This window comes from Trichosurus vulpecula, chromosome 7 (genome assembly GCF_011100635.1).
Source record: "Trichosurus vulpecula isolate mTriVul1 chromosome 7, mTriVul1.pri, whole genome shotgun sequence".
In the NCBI taxonomy this organism is placed as follows: Eukaryota; Metazoa; Chordata; class Mammalia; order Diprotodontia; family Phalangeridae; genus Trichosurus; species Trichosurus vulpecula.
In genome coordinates this window covers 45,421,066-45,448,248 of record NC_050579.1, presented here as the reverse complement: position 1 = coordinate 45,448,248, position 27,183 = coordinate 45,421,066, and the positions used below count along the sequence as shown (strand labels likewise).

The following is a 27,183-nucleotide window of genomic DNA, read 5'->3' as shown; positions in this document are numbered from 1 at the left end:
TTGCGTTCCCCCTCACACCACTCCTTCCCCCGACCCCCGCTCCAACCTGCCTTTCCCTCGTCCCCTCAGCTCGGGTTTACCTCTCAGTCCCTGCCGCTGCCGGCCCCGAGGCGTGAGTCTGAGTGGTGGGAAGGGGCTGAGGGGCGGTTGTCGGGCGAGCGTGGGACGCTGGGGACCGGGGGAGGAATGGGGAGTGGAGCAGTTGGAGGCTGAAGAGGTAACTCAAGTAGGGACCGGGCCCCGGGGGCTGCACTCGCGCAGGGCGCGCCCGGCCCCTGAGCCGGGGGTGGGGGGGGGGGGGGGGGGGGGGGGCCAGGAGAGCGCGCGTGGCGAGGGAGTTGCGGGGCTGCCGGGCCCAAAGCCGGCTGGGCAGGGGAGTGAGTTGACAGGGCCCTGGGGGCCTGTGGGCCTGTGGGGGGGGGGGGGTCGCGGCGGAGAGCTTGGGGACCACGTGACTGTTTTTGCCCCAACTATTTGAATTGTAAACCTTGTCGGGACGTCAATCACCTGGAGTCCTGATAGTCCCTACCTTTCGTGCCCGGGATGTAGCGCATCCACAGTCCATTGGTAGGGCCAGGCTGATACCTGCCTCCTCTCAGCAGGTTCCTCTTCTGTGCTGGTTGTTGCTTTTTTCAGGGAGTGCAAACTCATTTTACTCCAGGCCAGACTAGTTGCTGTGGTTAGGGAGAGGGATAATGATACAGGATATAATCAAAAGCCAAGCCGTAATAAGTGCTTTCTGATTAAGGGACTAATTATCAATGAAAGATGTTCAAAAAAGTTACACCTCTCCCTCCAAACGTGAAAGTTTTTCCTAAAAATTATCATACACAATAGGAGTTATGAGTTATTATGAAAGCTTATGGTTCAGTGTCACTATGTATAGAAGCATCAAATAACGTAAAAGTTGCAATGCTTTTGCAAATATGTTACCATAAATAAAAGAAAAGACACAAATGGCAACCTGAACGTCAAATCCCAGCTTCCACCTACCTGTGAAGACAGCCGTCCTGATTATAACACACTTGCTTTTCTTATTGACCTCATTGGTCACTAATGAACTAAAACTTCATAGAAAAACCATCCTTTTTGCTAAGGGAGTGCATTCTTTCATTAATTGCATGTGGTGCTGTTTTAGTTGTTCCATTCTCCCCCAGAACAGCAGCAACAATCCATAGACTCATGGGTTTACTGCTAGAAACTTAGAATCTGACATGAATTTTTTTTTCTGGACCTGGGATTTCCTTTATACTGAGCTTCAACTCCTATTAACTTAGAGTCTTATAAGGTTGCCTGGGCTACTGAGAAGTTAAATGACTTGTCTCTGACCACACAGCTTGTGTCACAGGCAGGACTTGAATACAAATCATTTTGACTCCAAGGACTCCTTATGCTGACACTGCCTCTTAAAGACATGAATACTGACATGTGTATATACATGCACAGAATATGGACCAAAACCATTAAAATAAGATGTCATATAGTCACCTAACCTCTGTTTGCCTCAGTTTCCTCAGCTATAAAATGGGAATGATAATAACACCCACCTCACAGGGTTTTTGTGAGGACCAAATGAGATAATATTTGTAAAAATGCTTATCACAGTGCCTAGCACTATAGAAATACTTATTCCCTTCCCTAGTAAAATAGGTATTTGTGTAGGTATAGGACCATGTCCCTAATGTTATTCCATCTTCTTCAGTTCCATCCTAGTTTACAGTCAATTATAGACCACATATTCCTTGTGCAGGAGATAGTGCAGGATTCAAAGTTGAGTATATTTGGATTATCTGAGGCAGGGGCATGGATTTCCCAGTTAATTGTGATCATGGTTCATTTTACTGTTTTCTTTTTTTGTCCTGCATAGAGAACCTCAGGCATGACTTCCCTTCCTGGGTGTTTTGGTTTGGGTGCTGCCGCAGCAGCTGGGATGGAACCTCAGGAGATTGCCGAGCTGCAGCAGGCTGTGGTGGAGGAGCTGGGCATCTCCATGGAAGAACTTCGACAGTTTATTGATGAGGAGCTGGAAAAGATGGACTGTGTGAAGCTGCGAAAGAAACAGTTGGCTGAACTGGAAACCTGGGTGGTGCAGAAAGAGTCTGAGGTTGCCCACGTTGATGAGCTTTTCGATGAAGCATCCAGGTCAGGACAAAGTGGACTGGGGAGAGTAGATATCAGCATTATTGAAAAGCATTTACTAAGTGGCCAGTCATTTAAATAGCCCCTGGCCACTTTACTAAGAATTTGTGATCCAACGCTAGATTCACTGAAACAACTAAATATGTATAGGACATTCAGGCATCAGTTCTAAAAGTAAAAGAACTCTTAGTGACCTGCAGTAACTTTCAAGTATTTCTTTTTTTAATAGGTCAGGGTAAGTATGTTTTAGGCATGGTGGCCTAGTGTAGCTTCATAATTTGATAGAAGTCAAAGAAGATAGATAAGAAAATTTCCTTTCCATCTTTTGTGTTATTCAAGCATCTCATTTTTAGTACAGTCAGTTCCTTACTTGTCAATACTGAAAAAAAAATTGTATGTATAAATGAGCAAGAAAAAATTCCAAGTCCAAAGCCTTAGTTCCTGCTTCCCCCTTTCTATCCCTATTACAGCACACCTGCCCTTTGTTCTCTAGTTTAGAATATCAGGTTAATGACTGACCTGGGGAAGTGGCTTTCTTTAACTATGTGCATTATAAATAAATTACGGCGTTCTAGTGTATGCTTCAGCCTCTTCCCCCTACCACACCACCCTCCCCAAGCTGTCCGCAGCACCCTTATTGGAACTGAGAACATTTTCCAATAGAAACTATAAATGGTGGTAAGGTATACTTAAGATAGAAATATGAATGCCTTACGTCAGGTGCATTATGAGTAAAACAAACTTTATTGAGAACAACATACTGTGGTTGAAAGAACACTGGACTTGATATCCGAAGACCTGGGTTCAGTTCTTAGCTCTAACACTTTATGGCTGTATAATCTTGGGCAAATCACATAGTTTCTCAGAATCTCATTTTCTTCGTCTTTAAAATGGTCATAGTCATACTTGGCCTGTCTGCCTCATAGGGCCCTTGTGAAGAAAGCAGGGGATAAACTGTGAAACGCTATGTAAACTGTAATTATTATATGTGGGCACATATGAAAACTTAAACACCATTTGTAACAATTACCAGCAATTGTGTAATGCTTTAAAGTTCGCAAAGAGATTTACATGTGATCATTGTTTCTATGAGAAAATGCCTTCTGAATTAGAAAAAACTCACTTAAAAATAAACAACCCACATATGTGCATAACTCTTTACGGCCCCTCTCTCTACTACTCTCGCTGGCTTTGACCCTTTTCCCCGTTTGTGTCCCAATGCCAGGGCAGTGACTAACTGTGAATCTCTAGTGAAGGATTTCTACTCCAAACTGGGGCTGCAGTATCGAGAGAGCAGTTCTGAAGATGAAGCCTCCAAACCCACAGAAGTAATTGAGATTCCTGATGAGGATGATGATGTCCTGAGTGTCGATTCAGGTGAGGGACAGGGGCTAGGACAGGGAGGTGGAAGCAAGTAATGAACAGCTCTGTTTAGATTCGATCTCTCACATGGATTCCCAGCTTGATTATTTTCCCATTACATAAATATTTGTTTTTAGGATCTTCTCAATTGGCCCTATGCTAGGTGGGAATATAAAAACAGTACAAAAGGAAAAGTCCCCATCTTCAAAGAGTTTACATTCTATTGGCGAGATACAACCTTTAAACAACTAAGTATAAACGTGATAATTTAAGAAGGGGGAGAGCTGAAGTTACGTGAATGAGGGATGCGATGAGAAAGCATAAAGAGAATAACACCCATAACAGAACCTCATTGAGTGTCTGACTGGGAAGACAAAAAGGGAAAAAAAGAGCAAAAATGAATTAGAGAAGCAGGCAGAGTAATGTCGTGTCACTGGGAACCAAGGGAAGAGAAAGTATCTAAAAGCTTTTAAGAGTAGCAACTATTCCAGAGAGGGTAAGGAGAATGATGATGGATTAAAGGACATTTGATTTTGTATCTGGAGTATTCGTTTTCGAGAGGGAAATTTTAATAGAATTGGGTGATAGGAACCAAACTGAAAGGGGTTAAGCACTTAGTGAGGAAGTGGAGGTAATGAAATCAGACCCTTCAAAAAGTTTTAAAGTAAGGGGAGAGTAACAATGTAATTGGACAGTCAAAAATGGTGAATATGAAGAATTCATAGAATCATAGATTTGTGTCATTCATTCAATAAGCATTCATTAAATACCTGCTGCGTGTCAAGCATGGGTATTGAACACTGGGGATAAAAACACCAACGTGAGACAGCTCTTGCCCTTCTTGTATGAGCAGATGCAGAGTGAAGTAAATATAATTAATGACCACAGTGATGTAAACCAGAATAATGCTAGAAGGGACCTGAACTCTTAAGTAATCATGATGACCCATCTCAGAAGAACAGGTGATGAAATCTGTATCCCTTCTCTTGGCAGATTCAGGGTAGACAAATGGCACAGAATGTTTCAAATATTGGCAGACAAAGTTACTGTTTCAGTTGTGTTTGCTTAACAGTTTTTCTTTGTTGTGAGGGAGAGTTCACTACTAGTGGATCATATCCAGAAATGAACAAAACATAAAAACAAAAGATATAAATAACATTTTATTTTATTTTAACATTTTAAAAATTGGAGGTGGAGGGAGGAAGAGATGATACTAGTAGTTGTTGATGGCAACATCAAGGGAATTTATTTTAAGAATAAGGGAAAGCTAAGCCTCTTTGCGGATGAAAGTGAAAGAAACTGAAGCTGTGAAGGAGAGATACAGGAGTCATTTGATAGGGAAAGATCCAGAAAGATTCAGGAAGAGTTGGGTTTAATAGAGGTGGAAAGGTTAGCCTTTGAAGGTGGGAGGGATTCTTTACTTTGATACAGGAGAGGAAGAGGAGGAGGTGGTCAGTAAAGATACAGAGAAATTTTGAGGTAGAGAAGAGGGATGAGTAGAGAAGAGAGAGGTGAGAGGCAGAGGTCAATGGGGAGGCTATGTTATAGTCAAGGCAAGAGAGAGGGGCACTGTTTCTCCTAGTAGACTGTTAGAAGCGCAACGACTATTTGATGAATGAATGAAACATTTAGGGAACAAGTATGCTCAGTTCAGTAGGAGGTGGTAGGGAAGACGTTTTTGAAAGTTTTTGAAAAGTTCCGTAATGATCTAGTCCAACTCTTGTATTTTAAAGATGAAGAACTGGTGTTTAACATGGTTAAGTGATATGTTACAGGTAGTTGAGATAATGTATGTCAGAGGATACTGTTGTCAAAAGACACTAGGCATTTAGTGTAGGTGGGCAAGAGTTATGAAGAAAGAAAGTAAACAAGCCTTATTATTATAATTTATGAGTTCTCCACCCTTCTGGATTGTTAGGCTCTTAGCTCATTTCTTTATAATGATTACATCAAAAGGAAAGAACAACCAATTGAGGAGATAACTACACGCTCTGTCCATGAGCAATGTAGCAAAGTTATCATTCCCAACTGGAGTGGTAGGGAATGCTTCATGAAAGAAGTAGGAATTGTTCCACCCTGAAGAGTGAATAGGTATGGTGATTGGATAGGTATGGAGAAAACAAAAGAGGCCACTTTAGGTCAAGAAAATATTGTAAGCGAAGACAGAAACTTGGGAAAGCAAGTGGGAGTCAGAATAAAACCATTTGGGTGAAGCAAATGATTCATGTAGGAGGCAGTAGTGAAAGAGAAGACTACCACACCACATACTTGAGGAGTGATCCAAGGACCCTTTTTGATAGGTGTTATTTGAAGCAGATGGAAAATTGGCCAAGATTAAGGGTTTGATCTTTGGTCCTGGAACAGATTTTTGTATGAAGATGATAGGCATGTCACCATTGCCACCAAGAAATTTCTCTCTGCTCACTCTTCTCAGAATCCTGTTCCTGAACCTCTCTTTCACACTTAGCCAACTTTCTCTTCTTTTCAAGTTATTTGTATGCTTGTCCTTCCCCTCAGATTGTAAGGTCCTCGAGAGTAGGACCTGTGATATATCCACCTAGCATATGGAAGGCACCAAATAAATATTTGCATTTCAGTGATTTGACATTAACTCTATGTTAGAACCAATCCCAAAGAAACAGAAAAGAGAAGACCCTGAATAGCAGTTACATCTACTTGTTGGTTTCATGTTCTAATCTAGAACTTTAACTTTTCCTTTGAGGTCCTATTCCCCAGGGTCCTCATCAGGAATCTTTATCTTTCAAGACCTGAGATGCAGTCTGAAAAATCCTAAATGGGAAGCATTTATTCAGCATGTATCATGTGCCAGACAGTGTGCTAAACTTAGGATACAAAGAAAAAGGGAAATTGATCCCTGGCAGCTGATTTGCATTATGATGGAAGAAACAACACATACATAATTAGATATATATATAAAATACATACAAACTTAAAATGGCGCATCCTTCTTTGTGGGTGAGCTTGTCAGCCTTCTGGTTTTAAACCCTTCCCTCCTCTGTGCCCCATCCTGTAATGTCGTTGGGCAGCAGCTCAGTATCTATAAGTGCCTACTATGTGCAGAGCATTTTGTTGGTCACTGGAGAAGATTCAGAGATGCCTTCAGTGAGCTTACACTCTAATAGGTTGGAACATATGTATACATACAAATATACAATACTGTGACATTAATGTGCAATCACTGTAGGCCACAATAGAAAATGATAAGAGAAAAAAAGTGCTTTTGGAGATTGGAGGAAGAGAAAAGTCATTTCCTAACTAGGGAATCATTGAAAAGTTCTCAGAAATGGCAGCATTTGCTCTGGAGCATGGTAGAGTAGAAAGAGTGGAGGATTTGCATTCAGAGGACCAAAGTTCAAATCCCAGCTTTGCTGCTTTATTACTTGAGTGATGTGAGGTAAGTCACATGACTTTCTTGGGCTTCATTTTATCACTTATAAAATGAGATGATCCCTAGGTCTGTTTAGTTCTAAATCTATGCTCCTACAACTCTAAATTGGATAGGGTTTCAATAGGTGGAGATGTGTTAAAAGCAAAAGCCTAAAGGGGAGAAAGTTCTAGACACAAACAGGAAATTAGGAGTAGTCCTTTTTAGACTACTGGAAGTTAGGATATATGGACAGGAATAGTAAGTAATGTATGATAAAGCTGGATAGGCAACAAGTTATGAAGGACCCTTAATCCCTGGTCAAAGGAGTTAAAATCATTTGATAGACAACAGAGGGCTGTTGTCTCCACTAAAACCCTCCAGAGCCTCATCCTGGCATGGAAGTGACCCGGGTTTCTCAAAGGGATATTGATCTGTATTAGGGGAAAGAGAACCCACCACACCTTGATCTCTGAAATATTAACCCAAGTAAGAGAACTATTGAAGGGCTTTGAGTGGAGGAGTGATTCCAGATATGTGCATTAGGAAGGTAAAGTGAGGAGAGGCTGTAAGCAAGAAGACCAGTTAGGAGCCCTTTGCACTAGCTCAGGTAGATACTAATAAAAGCTTATGGCAAGTTGGCAATGGTAAAAATAGAAAAGGAGGCAAATCCATAACTATTTTGAAGGTATAGTTAGCACAACTTGGTAATTGGTCGTTGGTAGCAAGGGAAGAGTCAAAGATAACACTGATATTTTGAGGCAGGGTAACTGGGTGAGTGGTGATACCATTGACAGAAATAGACAAGACAGAGATAAGTCAATTTGAGGGAAAAGATGTTTTCTGTTTCTCACATGTTGAGTTTGAGGCACTTTCAGTACCTTTAGATAGTGATGTCTAATAAGGATTTGGGAAGAGATTAGGACTGGAGGTATCAATTGGGGATCTTCTGAGTAAAAAGGGTAGGAGGAGTCTTGGGAATAAATGAGATTGTAAAAATTGAAGAGGACCCGAGAAAGAGCCTTTTGGAAGATACCCGTTTTAAGAACTTAAAAGGAGGAGAAACCAGAAAAGGATTGGTCAGAACATGAGGAGAACCAGAAAGTAATCACCTTCCAGAATCCAGCAGGTGAGAGAATCTCGGGGAGGATGGTGTGCTTAGCAGTGTCATATGTCAGAGGTGAAGACTGACAAAGGAGGACTGACAAATATGAGAAAGGTGGTGTTTGGTGACCTTTAGTAGCAAAGGTTCTCTAACATTGTTGAGGATGGAAACTGCATGGCAAGTGGGTGATTAGGCTTAGTTTTTTTATTTATAGGAAATGTAATTGTAGGGATGTCTTTTTCTCTTAAACCCGCAGGTGATGCAGGCAATAGGACCCCAAAGGACCAGAAGGTGAGTTAACTGGGAGGGTAAGAGGCAAGACAATTAAAGAAGCTGTTGGGATAGGGTTACTTAGCAACATTTGAGTGCCTGCTATTTGTAGAGACTTGTTCCAGACACCCTAGAAGACAAGCTCTTGATACTAGGAGTTGGGTAGACAGCACTCACACCTATGGAAATGACCAAAAAAGGTTTACAAATAAACATTATGTAGGTAAGTTGGATGTAGAAGTGCAGGATAGTCAACAAGAATTTAAGTGCTTACTACAAAGGAAAGCAAAAACATAGTCGGTGCCCTCAAGGAACTCTCATTCTAATATGAGGGGGAGACAACATACGCATAACTACATGCATACAGAGTGTACAGTAGCTAGAAGGTGTTCTTGGAAGTACCAGCAATGGAAGGAGCTGGGAAAGGCTGTATGCCAACGTGGGCTGTGAGCTCAGTCTTGAAGAAAACCAGGGGAATGAGGAGGCAGAGACAGATGCGGAAATAAGGAGCAAGGAGAGTCAAACAAGGTAAATCAGGGAAAGTTTCCTAGAAGAACTGAATTTTAAGCCAGGTTTGGAAACAGAAGCACCACCTGCCAAGAAGTTGGCCATCCTGTTGACTCACTACCGCTCAGTCTGTTTGAAAGGCAAGCTAGTTCTGCACCTGGGTAGAAGACTCTTGCTAATTCAGAGCTTTTCCTTTCCCAACCTTTGTCCTACAGCTTCGAGAAGCTATGGCTGCCCTGAGGAAGTCAGCCCAAGATGTCCAAAAGTTCATGGATGCGGTCAACAAGAAGACTAGTTCCCAGGACCTGAACAAAGGTCAGACTCAGGAGATGGCTGGAGAAAGCCATGCAAAGACTGCCCCATAGCTGGTGTCATCCTCCCTCTTCAGTGCCTTGGCTATGTTGGTAGCATGACAGTTTTTGTTTGTGATCTATTTAAAACCATTTGCTTATGGTATTGCTTTTATCATCATTAAGTAAGTCCTCTGTCTCACAATCCAGTCTGGCTTATTTTCTATAGTTACTTTTAAGTTTTAGTTGCCTTGGCACTGTTTATCTGGCATATGGCGACTTGCTTAGATCCTTGAGTTTTTCCTTTATTCACCTCCCGCAACTTGACCTTTGGCTATTTTGCAAAGCCTGGAAACCTTCCCCAGTGAAGGGGTGAACAGAAAAAGAACACTGTTGACTCCTCTTGGCCAAGAAGATACACAGAACCTTTAGATGAGGATTTGAGATTTGCTTTCTGCTCCCGCCAGTTGGTGTTGGTAATTGAGAAATCATGGGGTTTGCCCTCTGGAACAGGGGCTCATGAATCTTTTTGTGTCACGGACCCCTTTGGCTGTCTGATAAGACCTGTGGACCTCAGAATAATATTTTTAAATGCATAAAAATACATAATACTATAAAGGAAACTGATTCTATTGAAATGAAGATATAATTTTTTGCCATTTCCTTGACTTCCTGAAATCTATCCATGGGGCCAAGGGCAGGGTTCTCCTACTTTTTCATACCTCTCCCCAAAGATGACATACCTAGCAGTTGGCATGGCAGTGTCCCCAAGACACTAGATGTAGGCGATTTAATTCACTTCCAAGCCCGTTTCCTCATCTATCATACGAAGATAATGGTAGCACTAACCTTACGAGTTATTGTGAGTTTCAAATGAGATCAAAGATTTTTTAAGACTTAAAAGTGCTGTATGAATGTTATTGTTCATTGTTTTGATGCTTTTTCCCTAGGAGCCTTGAGTCAAGTACCTGTTGAGTTGAGTAAGGATGGTGACCTCGTTGTCAGCATGAGAATCCTGGGCAAGAAAAGGACCAAGACATGGCACAAGGGAACCCTCATTGCCATCCAGACAGTTGGTATGTACAGCCCAGGAGCAAAGTTAGTATACAAGGAGAGGTCTGGGCATCCATCCTGTTACTTAGGCAATGAGCTCCTGGGCTTGAGCATCATTTGATCCGTTTTAATGGCCTACAAGGTCTCCTAGTTGCCATTCACATCAAATCTAAACATTTAATTATGGTCTTCCAGACACTTACCAACCAATGAACTCCCTTTACCAGCTTTTTTTATGCTTTGGGTGGTCTGTCTGCTGTTACAAAACCTGCCTTCTGTGTCCCCTAAGCTTGCATTTGGATCTTGCTTCTTTGGTGTCATTCCACTTTAGGAGGCTTTGCCTCTCTGCTGTCTGCATATCCTGAGCTGCTTCCATGCATTTTTTCTTATTTTATTTTTCTCATCTCTCTAGTGTCCAATCAAAATAGATAACTGCGATTATTTAGCTTTCCTGTGTCCTCCATGTGTTCTCTCTCCCCATTTAAACTGTTGAGCTCCTTTAGGCAGGAGTTCTTTCCCCCATTAGCAATAGAAGTCCTGGAATGCAGAGATTATTTCTTCCCTTTCTCTATATCTGTCCAGAAGTAAGCACAGGGTTGTGGGTGTGAGGAATTAGCAAAGTGATGAGTGGTGGAGAGAGTATTGATTGAATTTGGAATCAGAGAACTTGGATTCAAATATGACCTTTTCCACTTATTGATTGTGAGACCTTAGGCAAGTCACTTAATCTGATTGGGCCTCCATTTTTGGGTTTTTTTTTTATATGTAAAATGAGAGGATTGTATGAAATGATCTCTAAGGTCTCTTTGAGCTCTTTTTCTATGATTTGTGAATTGACAATTGTATTGATGCCTTTTTTCCTTACCTAGGGTCTGGGAGGAAGTTCAAAGTCAAATTTGACAACAAAGGGAAGAGCCTGTTGTCTGGGAACCATATTGCCTATGACTATCACCCTCCAGCAGACAAGTTGTATGTAGGCAGCCGTGTGGTGGCCAAGTATAAGGATGGGAATCAGGTCTGGCTCTATGCTGGCATCGTGGCTGAGACTCCAAATGTCAAAAACAAGCTCAGGTACTGGGATGGGGATTATGGAAAGAAAGGCAGCTGGAAGATCAGCAGCTGATGCATCCTCTAAGAAATTTCCAGCTCTCAGAACTGACAACATTCTCAATTTTGTCTTTGATTCTTATCATAAATCCTCCAACCTCTGGACATTATTCCCAAAGGCCGGCCAGCCAATTTTTCATCTGAGAGTTGTAGGGATGATTCTCCCCTTCTCCCTAATTGCTATTTGATTTTGTCTTTCAAGCCTTAAAAAAAAGAATGTATGAAGTAGGAGAGCCACAGAAAATCAAACCTAAAAAAAATTTGTATAAAAGTCAATAAAATAGATAACCATTAGCTACTGTGATTTCAAAAAAAGAAAGAAGAAAATCAAATTACCAATATCAAAAATAAAGGATAAAAGAAATTTTGTTTCCAACTCTATGCCAAAAAAACCAGCCACTTAAAGGAAGTAGATGAACATTTACAAAAATATAAAATACCCAAGTTAACAGAACAAGAAATAGAGAATTTAAACAACCCAGTCTCAGGAAAAGAAATTGAATAAGCCATAAATGAACTTGCAAAGAAAAACCCACAGGAACAAATGGATTTACAAGTGAATTCTATCATGCATTCAAAGAACAATTCATTCTAGTATTTTCAAACTTTGCAAAAATAGCAAAGGATGTGATCCTACCAAATTCCTTCTACCATACAAATATGATCTTGATAGCTAAACTAAGAAGAGTCAAAAAAAGTGATAGAAAATTGTAGACCAGTGACCTTAATTAGCATTGATAAAAAAAATTTAAATAAAGTATTAACAAAGAGGCTACAGCAGCACATGACAAAAGGCTATACACAATGACCAGGTTGTATTTATACCGGGAAAGCAGAGTTGTTTAATATCAAGAAAACTACAATCACAACTGACCACAATAATAACCAGGACAACCAAATCAAATCAATAGATGCCAAAAAAAAGCCTTTGACAAATACAAAAAAGCACCCATTTCTGTTGAAAACTCTAGAAAACAGAGACAAAAGAATTTTCCTTAATACGGTAAATAGTATAACCAAGAACCAGCATTATATGTAATGGATATAAACTGAAGACCTTTCTAGTAAGATTGGGGATGAGGCAAGGATGGCCTTTGTCACCACTTCTATTTGATATCATGCTAGAAATGATAGCTATAGCAAGAAGGCAACAAAAAGAAACTGAGAGAATAAGCATCACCAAAGAAGGAAAGAGATGACCATTTTTGCGGGTGAGATGGTATACCTTAAGATCCCTAATGAGTCAGCTGAAAACTAACCAAAACAATAACTTCAACAAAGTTGCATGATATAAAATCTATATAAACGATCAGCATTTCTATATAATACCAATAAAATCCAACAGAAAGGGAGAAATTCCATTTAGAATAACTACAGAATATATAAAATGCTTGACTATCTACTTACCAAGAGAGATATAAGAACTATGTGAAGACAGCTATAAAACTCTTTGCAGATATAAAAACAAACCTACATAATTGGAGAAATAGTCATTGTTCATTGGTAGGCTAAGACAATATAATAAAAATGATATTACTATCTAAATTAGTTTACTTACTCAGGGCCATGCCAATCAACTACCAAGTGATTACTATGTAGTATAGTTCCAGAAAAAATAATGAAATTAACATGGAGGAAAAAAAGGTCAAAGAATCTCAAGGGAAACAAAAAGTGGAAAGGAAATGGGTCTAGCAACAGCAGTTTTCAAACTATACGACTAAGCAGTAATTATCAAAACAATTTGTACGGGCTAAAAAAATTGATTAATGGAACAGATTAGGAACACAATCTGTAGAAGTAAACAAACTTTGTAGCTTAGTGTTCAGTAAACCTAAAGACTCCAGTCCTTAAAGATTCACTGTCTGAAAAAATTGTTGAGAAAACTACACAGTAGTTTGACGGAAATTAGGTTTAGATCAGCACCTCACATGCTTTAAGAAGATAAGCTTCAAATAGATCCGTGACCACAGTATAAAAGGACACATCATAAACAAATTGCCTGTCAGATCTATGGATAAAGGAAAAGTTCACAACCAAAGGATAGAAAGGTCACAAAATAAAATGGACTCTTGATTATGCAAAATTAGTTTTTGCCAATCAAATCCATTACAACTAAGGATAGAAGAGAAAATGGGAAAAATACAAGTTCCTCTAATAGAGGTCTCATTTCCAAAATAGGCAAGGAACTGATTCAAATTTATAAGAATAAAAGCCACTAACCAATTAATGCTTGAAAGATATGAATAGACAGTTCTCAATGAAAGAAATCCAGGCTACCTAAAGCCATTCAAAAAAATGCTCAAAATTACTAAGAGAAATTAAAGCACTTCTGAGTATTCCCATCATATAGCAAAGCTAACAAAAAAGGAAAGTGGTAGATGCTGGTGGGACTGCAGAAGAATAGGCACACTGGTGCACTGTTGGAGCTGTGGATCAGTGTAGCCATTTTAGAAAGCAATTTGGAATTCGGCCTGAAAAAGTTACTGAACTGTACATAACCTTCTTGAGCTAGTGATACCACTAATAGGTCTATACCCCAAAGAGGTAAATGGATAAAGGGATACAGAAAAGATCTTATATGTACAAAAATATTTATAACAACTCTTTTTGTAGTGGCAAAGAACTGGAAACTAAGGGGATGCCCATCAGTTGGAATGGCTGAGCAAATTGTGGTATAAAAATGTAATGGAATACTATTGTGTCATAAGAAGTGAAAAAAGGCCATTTCAAAGAAACCTGGTAAGACACATGAAATGTTTCAGAGTGAGAGCAGAATGAGAACAATAGTTTATACTATAATTTGGATATTGTCAAAGTAAACAATTTTGAAAGACTTAACTCTGTTCAGTGCATTCACCAAACACAATTCCAGAGGACTGATGATAAAGAATCCTACGTACCTTATGACTGAAAGTCAGTGGTTAAATGTGCAGATTGAGAAACACGTTGTTGGACATGACCAGTATGGGATTTCGTTTCGCACAACTATTCTTATGTGATATTAGGATTTTGTTTATTGGGTTTTTTTTTTCACCATGGAGGGTAAGGTAAAAGGGGGAAAACATAAGTCCTTGATGATTGAAAAAATATTTTAAAAACAAAAAGAATTAGGAATCTAGAAAAGGCAACCCACCAGAGATTGGTTAATCACACTGGAATCCAGTAAGCCAAAGAGAACAAGTAACCTTGCTTAGAGATACAGAGATATAGCATAGCTTTAATGGAACTCTTAGCCACTGGGGTGGGAGGAAAGCCTGAGAACAGTGAAGAAGGATGTGGGCTGTAGTATTGCTCCACAGAGAGCAAAAGAAGCTTCATCTTTGGGCTAGAAGAGTAGAGGCAACTAGGGAATAATCTGCCAAATGTGCCAAAGGACCCCTATCTCCTGAGCAGACTTGTTTCACTGTCACATTTTATTTTAGGTTTCTCATCTTCTTTGATGATGGCTACGCGTCCTATGTCACACAATCTGAACTCTATCCTATTTGCAGACCATGTGAGTTTCCCTTTCCCCTTCCCACCTTGTGTACCCTCTTCTTAAGAGATATAGATGATATGCCTCTTTCTTCATGGCATATTGTGGCCTTGTGATTCAATTCTAATCCTAGGAAACATGTATTGGGTGCCAGAATCCTGGTGATGCCCCTTGTGAAGGGGCGTTTCATTTGCTAGATTCTAGAGCCCTGGCTTCATAGCCAAAGTGCAAGAAATTTCTGATACCACGCTGTTTAGACTGATCCGTGTTTTGGGGGGGTAACTTACAAGTATGTTATTTGGATCATCGTTCTTCCCTGATGTTGCACCTGGGCATGAGAAAGAAGATGCTAAATAGTTATTTTATAGTATCTTAAATGTGTGAATATGCCCAAGGAAAAGACTTTCCAGGAAACAATCAGTTTGTCTTCATGCATCTCCAGATATGTTTGATTGAAAATATTCACATTCAAAGGCCCTTAAAAGATTGATGTAGATGTGTGCCTATTGTATTTATTCCATCTGGGCCAGTTATTTTCTTGGATTTACCTCCTTAACAAGAGTCTCCACTTAAATTTTCCTGGGGGTCCATATTCAGGTGTATGATGTGAGTGAGGAATATGTGTGCATGATTTGCATGTTTTTTGCACCCCTGAGATTTGCATATGCTTACACGTGTTATAGTCTGCCCTCATCTTTCAGGTTAGTCTTGTTCTCTACCGTGAAATTGTAATATCTTTTTCCATCTTAACTTAGAGAATACCAGTTCTCCTTTCTTCACCTACCTTTAATAAGACTTTTTTTCTTTTGAACAGTGAAGAAAACATGGGAGGACATTGAGGACATTTCATGCCGAGACTTCATCGAAGAATATATCACTGCCTACCCCAACCGTCCCATGGTGCTACTGAAGAGTGGGCAGCTCATAAAGACTGAATGGGAAGGCACTTGGTGGAAGTCACGGGTAGAAGAGGTGGATGGGAGTCTTGTCAAGATCCTTTTCCTGGTATGGTCTCTTCCTCAGGTGGTGGGGAGGAGTAAGAGTATCTTGTGAGAGAAGTTAACCAGGGTCAGTTTGTATCCTGCAGTCTCTTCCTTCCCTCCCACTTCTAGTCAATTATTGCCAGACTTCAGGTTTCTAATGCTAGATCGAAAGAGTATCTTTGTGAGTTGATACTAAGTATTTTCTTGTGTGCGGGAAGTAGGCATAGATTCTGCCATTGAATAACTAGCTAGCAAATGGAGGAAACACAGGAGAAACAGATATGATTTAAAAATAGTAGAGACATAGATACAAGCCTGCATTCAGTACCATGCAAACTGTGTACTGTTGATTCTTGTCATTTGTGGCAGTTATGTTTCATAAAGTTGCTGCAAACACTGAATTAATGAATACTGATTCTGATACTACAGAACCATTGCTCATAGGGGAAATACAGGATTAGGTTCCTGCACACCTCTGGTTATAACATTTACTTCATCACTTTCTGCAGTGACCTTGTGTACAGATGGGTGAATTTTGCCTTCTTATTCTGAGTGCATCATATTATATTGTTGATGCAGCATCAGCCCTCACACCTGCATGAAGCTTATGTAAAGCAAGACTTCAGCTGGGATGTGTGCATTGCTCAAACCCACTTTTTTACCACTGTGCCTCTCTGCAAATTATCACAAAATTACCATGTGTATCGAGTTTGGGGTGTTAAACTTTAGCAAGTGGGAAAATTCACAAATCCAGAATTTGTGAATAATGAGGATCGACTGTATAGTCAGTGCTTAGCTTTGTGTGAAGCTTTGTGGCACGTGTGGAGTATGGTTAGATGTTGTCTCTCCCTTTGTAAAGCTTACAGTCTAAAGCAGAAATGAGATGGGCCAGTAAACAAATCAGTCATTAATGTAATTTATTGAGTGCCTCCTGGTTATAGAACCCTGTAGATAATATTGTGGAAACGTAAAAAAGGAGGAACTTGGGTTCTAGGGCGGAGGACACATATAGTTTAGTTTGGAATGACAAACATATGAAAAAATTGTTAATAATAATTACCAAATAGGATACAAAAGAATACAAATTAACAGTCCTATAATAAAATTATATTTTTGTTCCAGTGTGGAACAAAATGTAATTGAAAAAGAGGGACCTTGTAGTAGTGTGGGATTTAGGGATCATCAAAGGAAGCAGCTTTGGTGTGCTCCCCACAAACGACAGGACACACTCCGGCCTCTCTCCCTTCTCCCCCGACATCAGGATGACAAGCGGTGTGAATGGATCTATCGAGGATCTACCCGACTAGAACCCATGTTCAGCATGAAGACATCCACAGCTTCCACACTGGAGAAGAAACAGGGGGGACAGCTCCGGACACGCCCAAACATGGGTATGTCTCAGAAGGGTCCCAGGGCTGCTTCTACCCTGGGGAAGAGGGAGGGTCACAGAGATTCTTTTCAAGTCACTTTTTTGCTTTGTCTTTTAAATTTTGACCACTTTTCTGGTCCATCCATATGCTATGGCATTGTACCCTTTGTGATCACAGCATACATTTGTGATACTATCTGGACAGGATTATAAATTGGAGTCATATGCCATGGAATGGAGTTTTTCCTTTTAATTAATGATGGAGGAAAATTGTCAGCATGATCTGGTTTGTTGCATTATCCACAGCCAATTTTTAAGCCTATCCTGGTGTTTTACCCTGTTATTCAGCATGCTTCTACCGTCTTGCATACTTTAAAAAAAAAATCATCTGAGTAAAACATAATTAAGGAAGTAAATCCAGAAAATACAAAATTCACATTGTATGTCAAAGCCCAAAACAAATACCTTCTGCATTATCCATGCCACTGTTCCCCTTATTGTTAGTGTGGATAATAGAGAAATTAGAGTAATTCCATCCAAATATTCGCTGAAGGTGCTTCTGCTACTCCTTCTTTCTCTTTTACCCAAAAGAGATGAGGGCACATTGTGGAGTAGGACAGAAGTAGCATTAAGCCAAGCTACTCCTTGGTCCATATTCTTTCTCCTGCCAGGTGCTGTGAGGAGCAAAGGTCCTGTGGTACAGTATACTCAAGATCTCACTGGTACTGGAACCCAGTTCAAGCCCCTGGAACCACCCCATACTACCTCCTTGCCTGCCCCAACGCTGTCCCCTCAGGTTGCTGATTTGGAGTGAGTATGCTTGCGTCTTGTTCTCCAATCCCTCTTGGTCATTCTCTGTACAGTGAAAGATTTTCTTCAGCCTCTTTCTTATCATGGCCTTCCTTCCATGACCTGCTTTTTCTCTCTTCCAGAAGTCTGGAGAGTCAACTCGCCCAGGCACGGAAGCAAGTGGCCAAAAAGAGCACATCTTTCCGGCTAGGTTCTGTGGGTTCTGGTCATTCATCCCCTACGTCCCCTGGGCTTAATGAGGCGGTCCCTGGCGGGAAGTCTGGAGTTGGCCAGACAGTCAGGTGAGATGAATTAGGAGCAACCTGGTAGACCCTAAACAGTCTGCGAGCTTATCAGCATCATGGCCTGAGAGTCTGTAGTGTAAAATAAAGAGGAAAATCAGTTTCTAGCTTCAGGATGTTCAGTTCAGGAAACAAGAAAAAATGTATGCCTAATACATGAACTGCACCAGAAAATGTAGGCCTTAGTGTTGAGAAATTAGAATGACCAGAGGCAAGAAAATTAGTCTGGGGAGACTTCTGAAGTAAGGAGGTCTAGAGCAAGGTTGAGAAGAATTGGTTCATGGTATGCCCCACTGCAAGGTTGGTGTTTGAGGCCAGGGAGCCACCTCTCAGACTTGGGCAGGTGAAGGTAAGTCATGACAGGAGGACAGGAAGGGAACAAGTTTGACTGTCTGAGATGGGAGGAATTTCAGGAAATAGAGGTGGCTAGACAGGATTGCCTTGAGGGAAGCTGTGGGAGGAGGGGGCCAAACTCAAGATTCTAAGGAAGACAAGGTGAGAAAGTTGTATTAGAAAGTAGGGGACCAAAAATGCCTTTGTTAGGCTCTGAAGTGTGTGGTGCTTGCTATGCAAAGGTGGCCACATATTGAGTAAAAGCTCTGGATTTGGAGCGAGGAAGACCCAAGTTCAAATCCCACCTCAGACCCTTCCTAGCTGTGTGATCCTGAGCAAGTTACTTAACCTCTGTCCGCCTCAGTTTCCTCATCTGTAAAACAGGGACAATAATAACTCCCAATACCCAAGCGTTGTTGGGAGGATCACACGAGATTACACCTGTACAGCACTGTGCAAACCTTACAGGACTATACAATTTCTGATTTGATTAGTAGTAATAGTGGTGATGATAACTCACATTTCTCTAACATGTCAGGGTTGGTTAGGTACTTTCCTTAGCCACAGCCCTTGAGGTTAGAATGCTGTGATGTGTCACTTAGCCACCGGAGGAGTCAGTGCGCCTGAGTTCCCATCTCATCTTCCTTCTCTCCCCACTTATTTCCCTTGGTCAGATTAACACCAGGCTCTGTGGCCCCTGGCCCAACCTTCCCGGCTTTTCACGGCATGCTGGAGCGGGCTCCAGCCGAACCCTCCTATCGGGCCCCAATGGAGAAGCTCTTCTACCTGCCTCACGCCTGTAGTCACACCTGCCTCACTCGAGTGAGGCCAGTGAGTAATGCACAGTACAGGGGCAAGAACCCCCTCTTGGTTCCTCTGCTCTATGATTTTCGGCGCATGACAGCCAGGCGCCGGGTCAACCGCAAGATGGGCTTTCACGTTATCTATAAAACACCCTGTGGCCTCTGCCTGAGGACAATGAGTGAGATTGAACGCTATCTCTTTGAGACAACCTGTGATTTCCTTTTCTTGGAGATGTTCTGTTTGGACCCATATGTTCTTGTGGATCGGAAATTCCAGCCTTATAAGCCTTTTTACTATATCCTGGACATCACCCATGGCCAAGAGGATGTTCCTCTGTCATGTGTCAATGAGATTGATACTACCCCACCACCACAGGTGGCCTATAGTAAAGAGAGGATCCCAGGGAAGGGTGTCTTCATCAACACTGGCTGGGAGTTTCTTGTTGGCTGTGACTGCAAAGATGGCTGTCGAGACAAGTGAGTTGGGGGTGCAAGTTATTTCTGTTTCCCTCCTGGCACTTCTTTCCTTTCTCAGGCTCTTATTTCTCTTCTCTGTTTTCTCCCTTGTGATTCTTCATCTCTTTCTTTTTATTCTTCCCCAACTGTGGCTCTGCCCTAAGGCCTCTGCTGGTTATAAGATGGAAATGGTAGGATATTGGGGCCTGGGTTATTTTTTTCCTGAGTAACTGGTCAAATACCTGCCTGTCTCTGTCTCACTTTGCTTCCTTCTTCCCCCATCATTCTGTCCTTATTGGCTTCATTATTCTTTAATGTTTTAGTATGCAATCTCTGTCCTTTCTCTCTGTATGAGTCTCTGTTTCTCTTGTGTGTGTGCATATCCTTCCCTTTAAATATGTGTATTTCTGCGTAGGAGAATCTCCACTACAATCTCTTTCCCCACCATTTATCAATGACTTCTCACCCCTAGAAAAAAATCTAATAGCCTCATTCATTTATCCCCTTCTATTCTACATCCAGGTCTAAATGTGCTTGCCACCAGCTTACCATCCAGGCAACAGCCTGCACCCCAGGGGGCCAGATCAACCCCAACTCTGGCTACCAGCATAAGAGACTAGATGAGTGCCTACCCACAGGGTAAGTGAGAAAAGGAGACGGAGCCTCAGACATGAAGGAAGTTATTTATGTCTCTTTTGATTTGTTTGCAAAGACTTCCAGGATACTGGAACAGGGAATACAGAAACAGGTGCATTTTGCTTCTTTTTTTTTAGACAAGTATTTATTAAGTCAGATTTGGATCCCTTATTTTTGTTGTTATCGAAATGAAATAAAAGAATGCTACTGAATAATCGTTGGAAATTTTGCTTTGAGATAAAGGATGATCTATTTCCTAGCTGTATGGTTTTTATGACATTCATTTTAGCCAGCAAGTGAAATTGTTAGAACTGTATTTTATGGAGTCAGTACATTGATATTGACTGGGGGTCACTATAGGCAGAGCCCTGTACTAGGTGATAGATACAAACGAAAATGAAAATACAAATGAAATACATAATATAGGTTCCATCTCTTAACATGTAGGAAGTCATTATCCAAGTAAGCATAAAGTAGTATATTGCCAGTAGCATTCATAAGCACTGAGGAGGTGTGAAACCAAAGCGTTTTCCAAAGGGGTAATCAGAGAATTCTTCTCAGAGCAGAGAATTGAGCAGGGTGTCAGAGGGAGCCAGGGACACAGATTGGCAGGGAGGCCATTTTGAATGGGAGCATGGTCATGTCAAAACATGGGGCTTACATCCTCAAACTTAAGGGTGTCAGAAAACAGAAGCCTAGGACTTAGGTAAATGCATAACCTGTAATTTAGAATAAACAAGGAAATTTTAGCTAATGTCAACATTGAGGGGAAGAAAAATTAACTAGTCTTAAGAGTTCTCTTTCTAAGAGTTAAATCTGTTGAATTTTCGTACCAGGGAGCTACAAAAGCTAAGTTCTAGCACTTAGGTCTTAAAGGTAAATTAGCTGCAACGGTGGTGTTGAAAATCTCAATAATTGTGACAGCATTCTAATTAGCTGATAGCTCTTCCCTTAGATATCAGCATTAGCCTTTTGACTAATTCATCTGCTATAACTGTTGGCAGCTTTGAAGTCTTTAGCCGTTGCACGCCATTTTGAAATGGAAGCCCCTTTGGCAATACAAATTGTAACTGTGATTAATGTTGTAGAGATCATATTGTAATAGATTTTAATGTAACCTCTTTACAGGGTGTATGAATGTAACAAGCGCTGCAAATGTAACCTGAACATGTGCACAAACCGCTTGGTGCAGCATGGGCTACAGGTTCGCCTGCAGCTCTTCAAGACACAGAACAAGGGCTGGGGCATCCGGTGCTTGGATGACATCGCCAGAGGCTCCTTTGTCTGTATCTATGCAGGTTGGTAGGGTGAGAGAAGGAGCATAGAGTCTTAGGATTAGAAGGGATGTCAGAGACCGGTAATTCAATGACAAGACTAAGCATCATTCCCAACAAGCAATCACTTAAGCACAAGGACAAGTTAGACATGTAGGGACCCTTGGAATGGGGAGTGGTGAGGGGCCAGCAGAGGGGAGAACTTGTGGCTGTAGGTGACCCCTCTAGGTCCTCAAGTGCAGCCCTTTGACTGAATTCAAACTTCACAGAACGAATCCCCTTAATAAAAGAATTTGTTGTGTAAAACTTGGACTTGGTCAAAAGGCACCTGAGGACCTAGAGGGACCACCTGTGGCCTAGAGACCTCAGGTTCCCCACCCTTGGGCCAGAGCATCTCCTTTCCCAGAGAACATTTATGAAATCTGTGTCTGGGTAAGCTGGGTTGCAAAGGCTACTGGACTAGAAACGAGAGTGCTTCAATAAGACTAAGATCAGAAAAGGCTAAAACTGGTAAAAGTGAATGAAATTAGATGTTAAATATCACTACCTAGTGGGCAGCACTGAGACCTGTTTGAGGGAAGCTGAGATCTTTTGTTTCCCTAGCAGAGGTTCCCAAAGTGGGCCATACCACCCCTGGGGAGCACTGGAACGATCCAGGGTGGGGCAATTGGGTGCAATTGGGAGGGGTGTTGAATAAAAATAAGGGAGCGGTGGAAGCATAAGGAAGGAAGAGAATTTTGAAAAACCATACATGTTTTATCTGTTGTGTAACAGAGTTAAAGTCGTAATAATTACATTATTTTCCAAATAAACAAGATGCAAGTTATAAGCAATCAGTGGTCAAGTTCAACAACAGGTCTTAAGCAAGTGTTGGCAGGTGAGCATCTCACGCATCGTCAGGAAGTCCAGCATGCATCAGCAGGAATATGTGCATGTAATGACTTGTTTACAATATGATACTGGACACAATATTGTGTCATCAAAATTTCAATGCAGGAAAACACAGGTTTACAATAAATTATTAAATTTAAGATAGGTCTTTTTTTTTAAATCATGCAATTTTTTTAAGCCATTAAAAGGTTAAAGAAAGTAGATCTTCAGAGGGCACTGGCAATTTTTTAAATTGCGCAGTAGGCCAAGTAAGTTTGGGTGCCTCTGCCCTGGAGGGATCTCTTAGCACAAGAAAAACATTACTTACCTAGGCATGGGAAAAGAGACATGAAGAAATAAGAAGGGGAATGGGAGCTCATTAGGTTAACATTCAGAGACTTTAACAAATCCACGTGGTTGGGAAGTCAAATAATGGTTTGTTATCAAGGATAGATGATCTCAGTCTTATGTTGGTGGGTTTGGGGAGCATGACCATGGGAAAGAGGGAGATGAATGGAACAAACTTTCCAAGGTACCTTTAACTCCCTTTTTTTCATCCAGGCAAAATTCTCACTGATGACTTTGCAGACAAGGAAGGTCTAGAAATGGGGGATGAGTACTTTGCAAACCTGGACCATATTGAAAGTGTGGAGAACTTTAAGGAAGGCTACGAAAGTGATGCCCCCTGCTCCTCTGATAGCAGTGGTGTGGACTTGAAGGACCAAGAGGATGGCAACAGTGGCACTGAGGACCCTGAAGAGTCTAATGATGACAGTTCAGATGATAACTTTTGCAAAGATGAGGACTTCAGTACCAGTTCAGTCTGGCGCAGTTATGCCACCCGGCGGCAGACAAGAGGCCAGAAAGAGAATGGGTTGTCTGAGACGGCCTCCAAAGACTCCCGCCCCCCAGACTCTGGCCCTTCCCATCTTTCTGCCCCCTCAGCTTCCATAGGGGGGTGTAAACCTCCTTCCTCCGAGGACACACCCAAGAACAAAGTGGCCACATGGCTAAGCTGCAACAACGTCAGCGACGGCAGCTTTGCTGACTCAGATAGCCGCTCCTCCTTCAGGACCAGCGAGGGCGGGGATGGGAGGGCTGGGGGAGGCCGTGGGGATGGAGAGAAGCCTTCCATCTCAGGGGCAGGGGTCAAAGAAGAGGGGGATAGCAAGCCACCCAAGAAAGAGGTGAGCAGTTTGGAATCCAGGGGCTGATCCTACAGTCAACTTTCTGAATTGTCATGGGGGGTGTACTTTCTGGATAATTTTTAGCAAATAGCATCCAGCTTTCCCCGTTACCCACCTAAGTTGGCCTCGGTTGCCATCTCCCACCATCAGCTGAATATGTGCCCAGGAAATGCGATTCATTTTAATATTATGAGCAAAACATTAGCAAGAGAAATCATCTGATGAATTTCAAAATCTCTTCTGAATGGTTTTTGTATTGTCAGCTATTTGGGGGTCACCCGAGAATGGAACATTCTTTTGTTCCCATTAAATAGCCTCCATCTTGGAAGTAGAAACTGAAGCTCAAGGCCAGTTGAGTCCACTCTTGGCCCCTAAGGTTCTCTTCCTTCGAGGGTTGCCAGAAGGCCTACCCTCCTTCCTGAAGCCTTCCCAACTAGGAGCGTTGCTGAGCCTGCTGTGGCTGTGACTAAGGTGCAGGGTAACTCTATCTGCCCTCTACCTTTAGACAGCATGGCCCCACCCAGCACTGTTCTTGATCATGAGGGCAGGGGGAAAGGCAGAGTATAATTGTGGAATTTAAAAAGGAAAAAAAATTAACTTTGCATTTGCTGTTGTATTTCCCAGGAGCCTGATGAACAGAATAAAATTTTGTTGTAAGTGTCTTCTGTTAATAACTCCCTGTTTCCATATCTATCTTCCACTACAGTCTGAAAATGATGGGAAACAGCTCTGACCAACCCTCTCCTTCTGTTTTGCACACTAGGCCTAGCGAAAGTTCCAGGAATTTTGGTTACAACCCATCACCCTTGAAGATTGAAGGTATCAAGTGCCCACCTAGCAAGACCAATATGCATCAGGCCCGGAGGCTTGTGGGGCCTGCCCAAGCCAACCCTGATGTAAGTGATGCTGCCTAGCTTCTGTTTTCTCCATGATTCTGCTGGTCTTAATCCTAAGGCCAGGGAAGGCATTTTTACCATCTCATGGGCTTCATAATTTTGGTAGTTGAGGGTAGAAATAGGGTTCCTTCATTTTCTTCCATGGCTCTCATTTCTTGCCTCATCCCATACGTCCCACACTGTGGTCTTTCTTCCTGTTTTAGAATCAGCCCCTTGCATTTCTGGCCTTTACTTCCACCCCACCCTCCATTTTCCACCTATTGATTCATTATGGAGAACTGAGGCAGAGAATCCAGATTTCCTCATCCCTAGCCATTACTAGAGAGGTACTACTACTTTTGGTTCCTTAACACTGATCCTTCTGCCAGGATGTTTTGACACTGTCCAGCAGCACAGAAAGTGAGGGGGAAAGTGGAACAAGCCGAAAGCCCATTGCCGGTCAGGCTCCAGCTACGGCAGCAGACAGTGATGACATCCAGACTATCTCATCTGGCTCTGATGGCGAGGATTTTGAAGACAAGAAGAACCTGTCTGGTACTTTGGGTGAATTTAAGGGGCATTTATGAAGGGAGTTTCAGAGCTGGAGTATAGTAGGAAGCCCAGAGCCTAGTACCCAAGCCAACCATCTCCTTCCCAGCTGTTAATGTCACATCCTCTTCCTTTTCTTAATTTGCTAACTCTCTCCTCTAGCAGCTGTTCTGTCAGGTGTAGTTTTACCTGAAAAAAATCCCATTTAAGGTTTTCCTAAGCATCCCTGACTCTGTCTTTTTGGTATAGTGAACAGCATGCCTGCAAGGAGGAGCAGGGATAACTGACCTCTATATAATACTTCAGTTTGCACAGTGCTTTAAATGTATTATCTCATTTGATCTCCATCCCAAACCTATGAAATCATTGTCTACCCAAGGTCATATGGCCACCATCAGAGCTGGGATTTGAACCCAGCCCTTTCCTGATTCTAAGTTCAGGACTTCCCTGATGAGCCAAACTGTGCTGTCTCCCAGCCTTTCTCAACTTCTCATTTCTCTGCAGGCCCAATCAAACGTCAGGTGGCTGTGAAATCCACACGTGGTTTTGCTTTAAAATCAACACACGGCATTGCTATCAAGTCAACCAATATGGCGTCTGCAGACAAGGGCGAGAGCGCACCTGTCCGCAAGAATACACGCCAGTTCTATGACGGCGAGGAGTCTTGCTACATCATTGATGCCAAGCTAGAGGGCAACCTAGGCCGCTATCTCAACGTGAGTTTCCCTTCCCCACCATCCTAAAGATCTCCAAGACTGGACAACCTAGGGACCTGAAAACAAGCACCTCCCAACTCCCCCACTCTTGGATCAAAAATCCCACCTGCCTTATTAGGCCTCATTGTTTAACCTCAGGGGTCCACCTTGTCCCTTTCCTCGCCTCCAGAGAAGCATTTAGTCGAAAGCATCTCAACAAGCTATCCTCAGGATTAGAGACCCACTGGCTCTTACCTCCCTCTTGGCTCTTAGCATTCCCTTACTTTTGTCCCTGTCCCCAAGTCCAACTGTATTCAGTATTCCCTCCCAAATTGTGACCATTCATTCTTCTTGATTCTTCATCTTGTTTCCATACCCACAGCACAGCTGCAGTCCTAACCTGTTTGTTCAGAATGTCTTCGTTGACACCCATGACCTTCGGTTCCCTTGGGTGGCTTTCTTTGCCAGCAAGTAAGAATTGGCGGGGGGAGGGAATGGAGAAAGGGGTCTGGGCTTGGCAAAGGGAACTAAGGTGGAAATTGCCCAACTGCACACTTTTACCTTTGAACTGAAAGGGCTCTGGGACTGTTGGGCTTTCTGTGCTGTGTCCATTCGTTTCCCCTTCCTTTTTCCAGGAGGATACGAGCTGGGACAGAGCTGACCTGGGACTATAACTATGAGGTGGGCAGTGTGGAAGGAAAGGAGCTGCTGTGCTGCTGTGGGGCCATAGAGTGCCGAGGACGGCTTCTTTAAACTTCCCTGCCACGTTCAGGACCCTCTGAGACATCTCAAACTATGCCCCTATCCAGTGGACTTGACCCCTCCCTCCCTTCCTCTAGTAGATAAAATGGGAACCCTACAGTTTGAGGGTCCCTTTCAGTGTGGTGCTATCAGGCAGGGCCCTTCCCCCCACCTCCAATCTTCCTTCCCCGCATGCTAGTTTGAGGAGATCACAGCTTGTGGACAGGGCCCTTCCATTCCTGTTCCATCTCCTTCCCCTTTACTGAATTCACATGAATATGGCAGACCTAATCTGTCCCTGAGAGGGGGGTTGTTTTTCCCACCCCCACTCCCACTTTGTATTCTTCCTTCCTTGAAAATCTCTTAACAAGGAGGTAAATCTGCATCTCTCGGGTTTGATTTTTCTTTCCCACCTCCCTTCTCCAGACAAGGGAGTCTGATCCTTGATCTTCGTTTGTTCTTCTTGCCCATACACACTGTCCTAAGTGTCTTGCTTCATCAGTTAGTCCTTCCCTCTGTCCATGTGCCAGGTGAAGTTTAAGGGGGGTGGGGGGGAAATGTGTGTGGAATTTTAAGGTTAGTTGTGAAGAAGATAAAGATAAACTGTTTTGTTCCCCACCAAATCCCC

The 27,183-nt window shown here is 42.2% G+C and overlaps 1 protein-coding gene across 2 annotated transcripts; it reads left to right on the top strand.

The window, feature by feature from the left end:
• Positions 1–27,178, top strand: SETDB1 (SET domain bifurcated histone lysine methyltransferase 1). Of its 2 annotated transcripts, none has more exons than XM_036766252.1 (22): positions 1–112; positions 1,868–2,142; positions 3,365–3,516; positions 8,248–8,282; positions 8,984–9,083; positions 10,009–10,134; positions 10,981–11,182; positions 14,641–14,714; positions 15,508–15,698; positions 16,938–17,067; positions 17,717–17,855; positions 17,981–18,136; positions 19,144–19,749; positions 20,251–20,367; positions 21,493–21,662; positions 23,070–23,695; positions 24,320–24,348; positions 24,459–24,591; positions 24,960–25,125; positions 25,624–25,835; positions 26,197–26,285; positions 26,450–27,178. In XM_036766252.1, the coding sequence occupies exons 2-22, from the start codon at positions 1,880–1,882 to the stop codon at positions 26,565–26,567; spliced, it is 3,834 nt and encodes a 1,277-aa protein (XP_036622147.1). In that variant the 5' UTR covers positions 1–112; positions 1,868–1,879; the 3' UTR covers positions 26,568–27,178. The 2 variants fall into 2 exon arrangements, with proteins under 2 accessions (XP_036622147.1, XP_036622146.1); XM_036766251.1 differs by having other exon boundaries at positions 17,978–18,136.
• The last annotated feature ends 5 nt before the right edge of the window (positions 27,179–27,183 follow it).

Coding starts and splice junctions, on each gene's coding strand:
- SETDB1 (XM_036766251.1), top strand. CDS start 1,880: ATGACTTCCCTTCCTGGGTGTTTTGGTTTGGGTGCTGCCGCAGCAGCT. Junction 9,084..10,008: donor TTCCCAGGACCTGAACAAAG/GTCAGACTCAGG, acceptor CTTTTTCCCTAG/GAGCCTTGAGTCAAGTACCT. Junction 17,068..17,716: donor CCGGACACGCCCAAACATGG/GTATGTCTCAGA, acceptor TTCTCCTGCCAG/GTGCTGTGAGGAGCAAAGGT.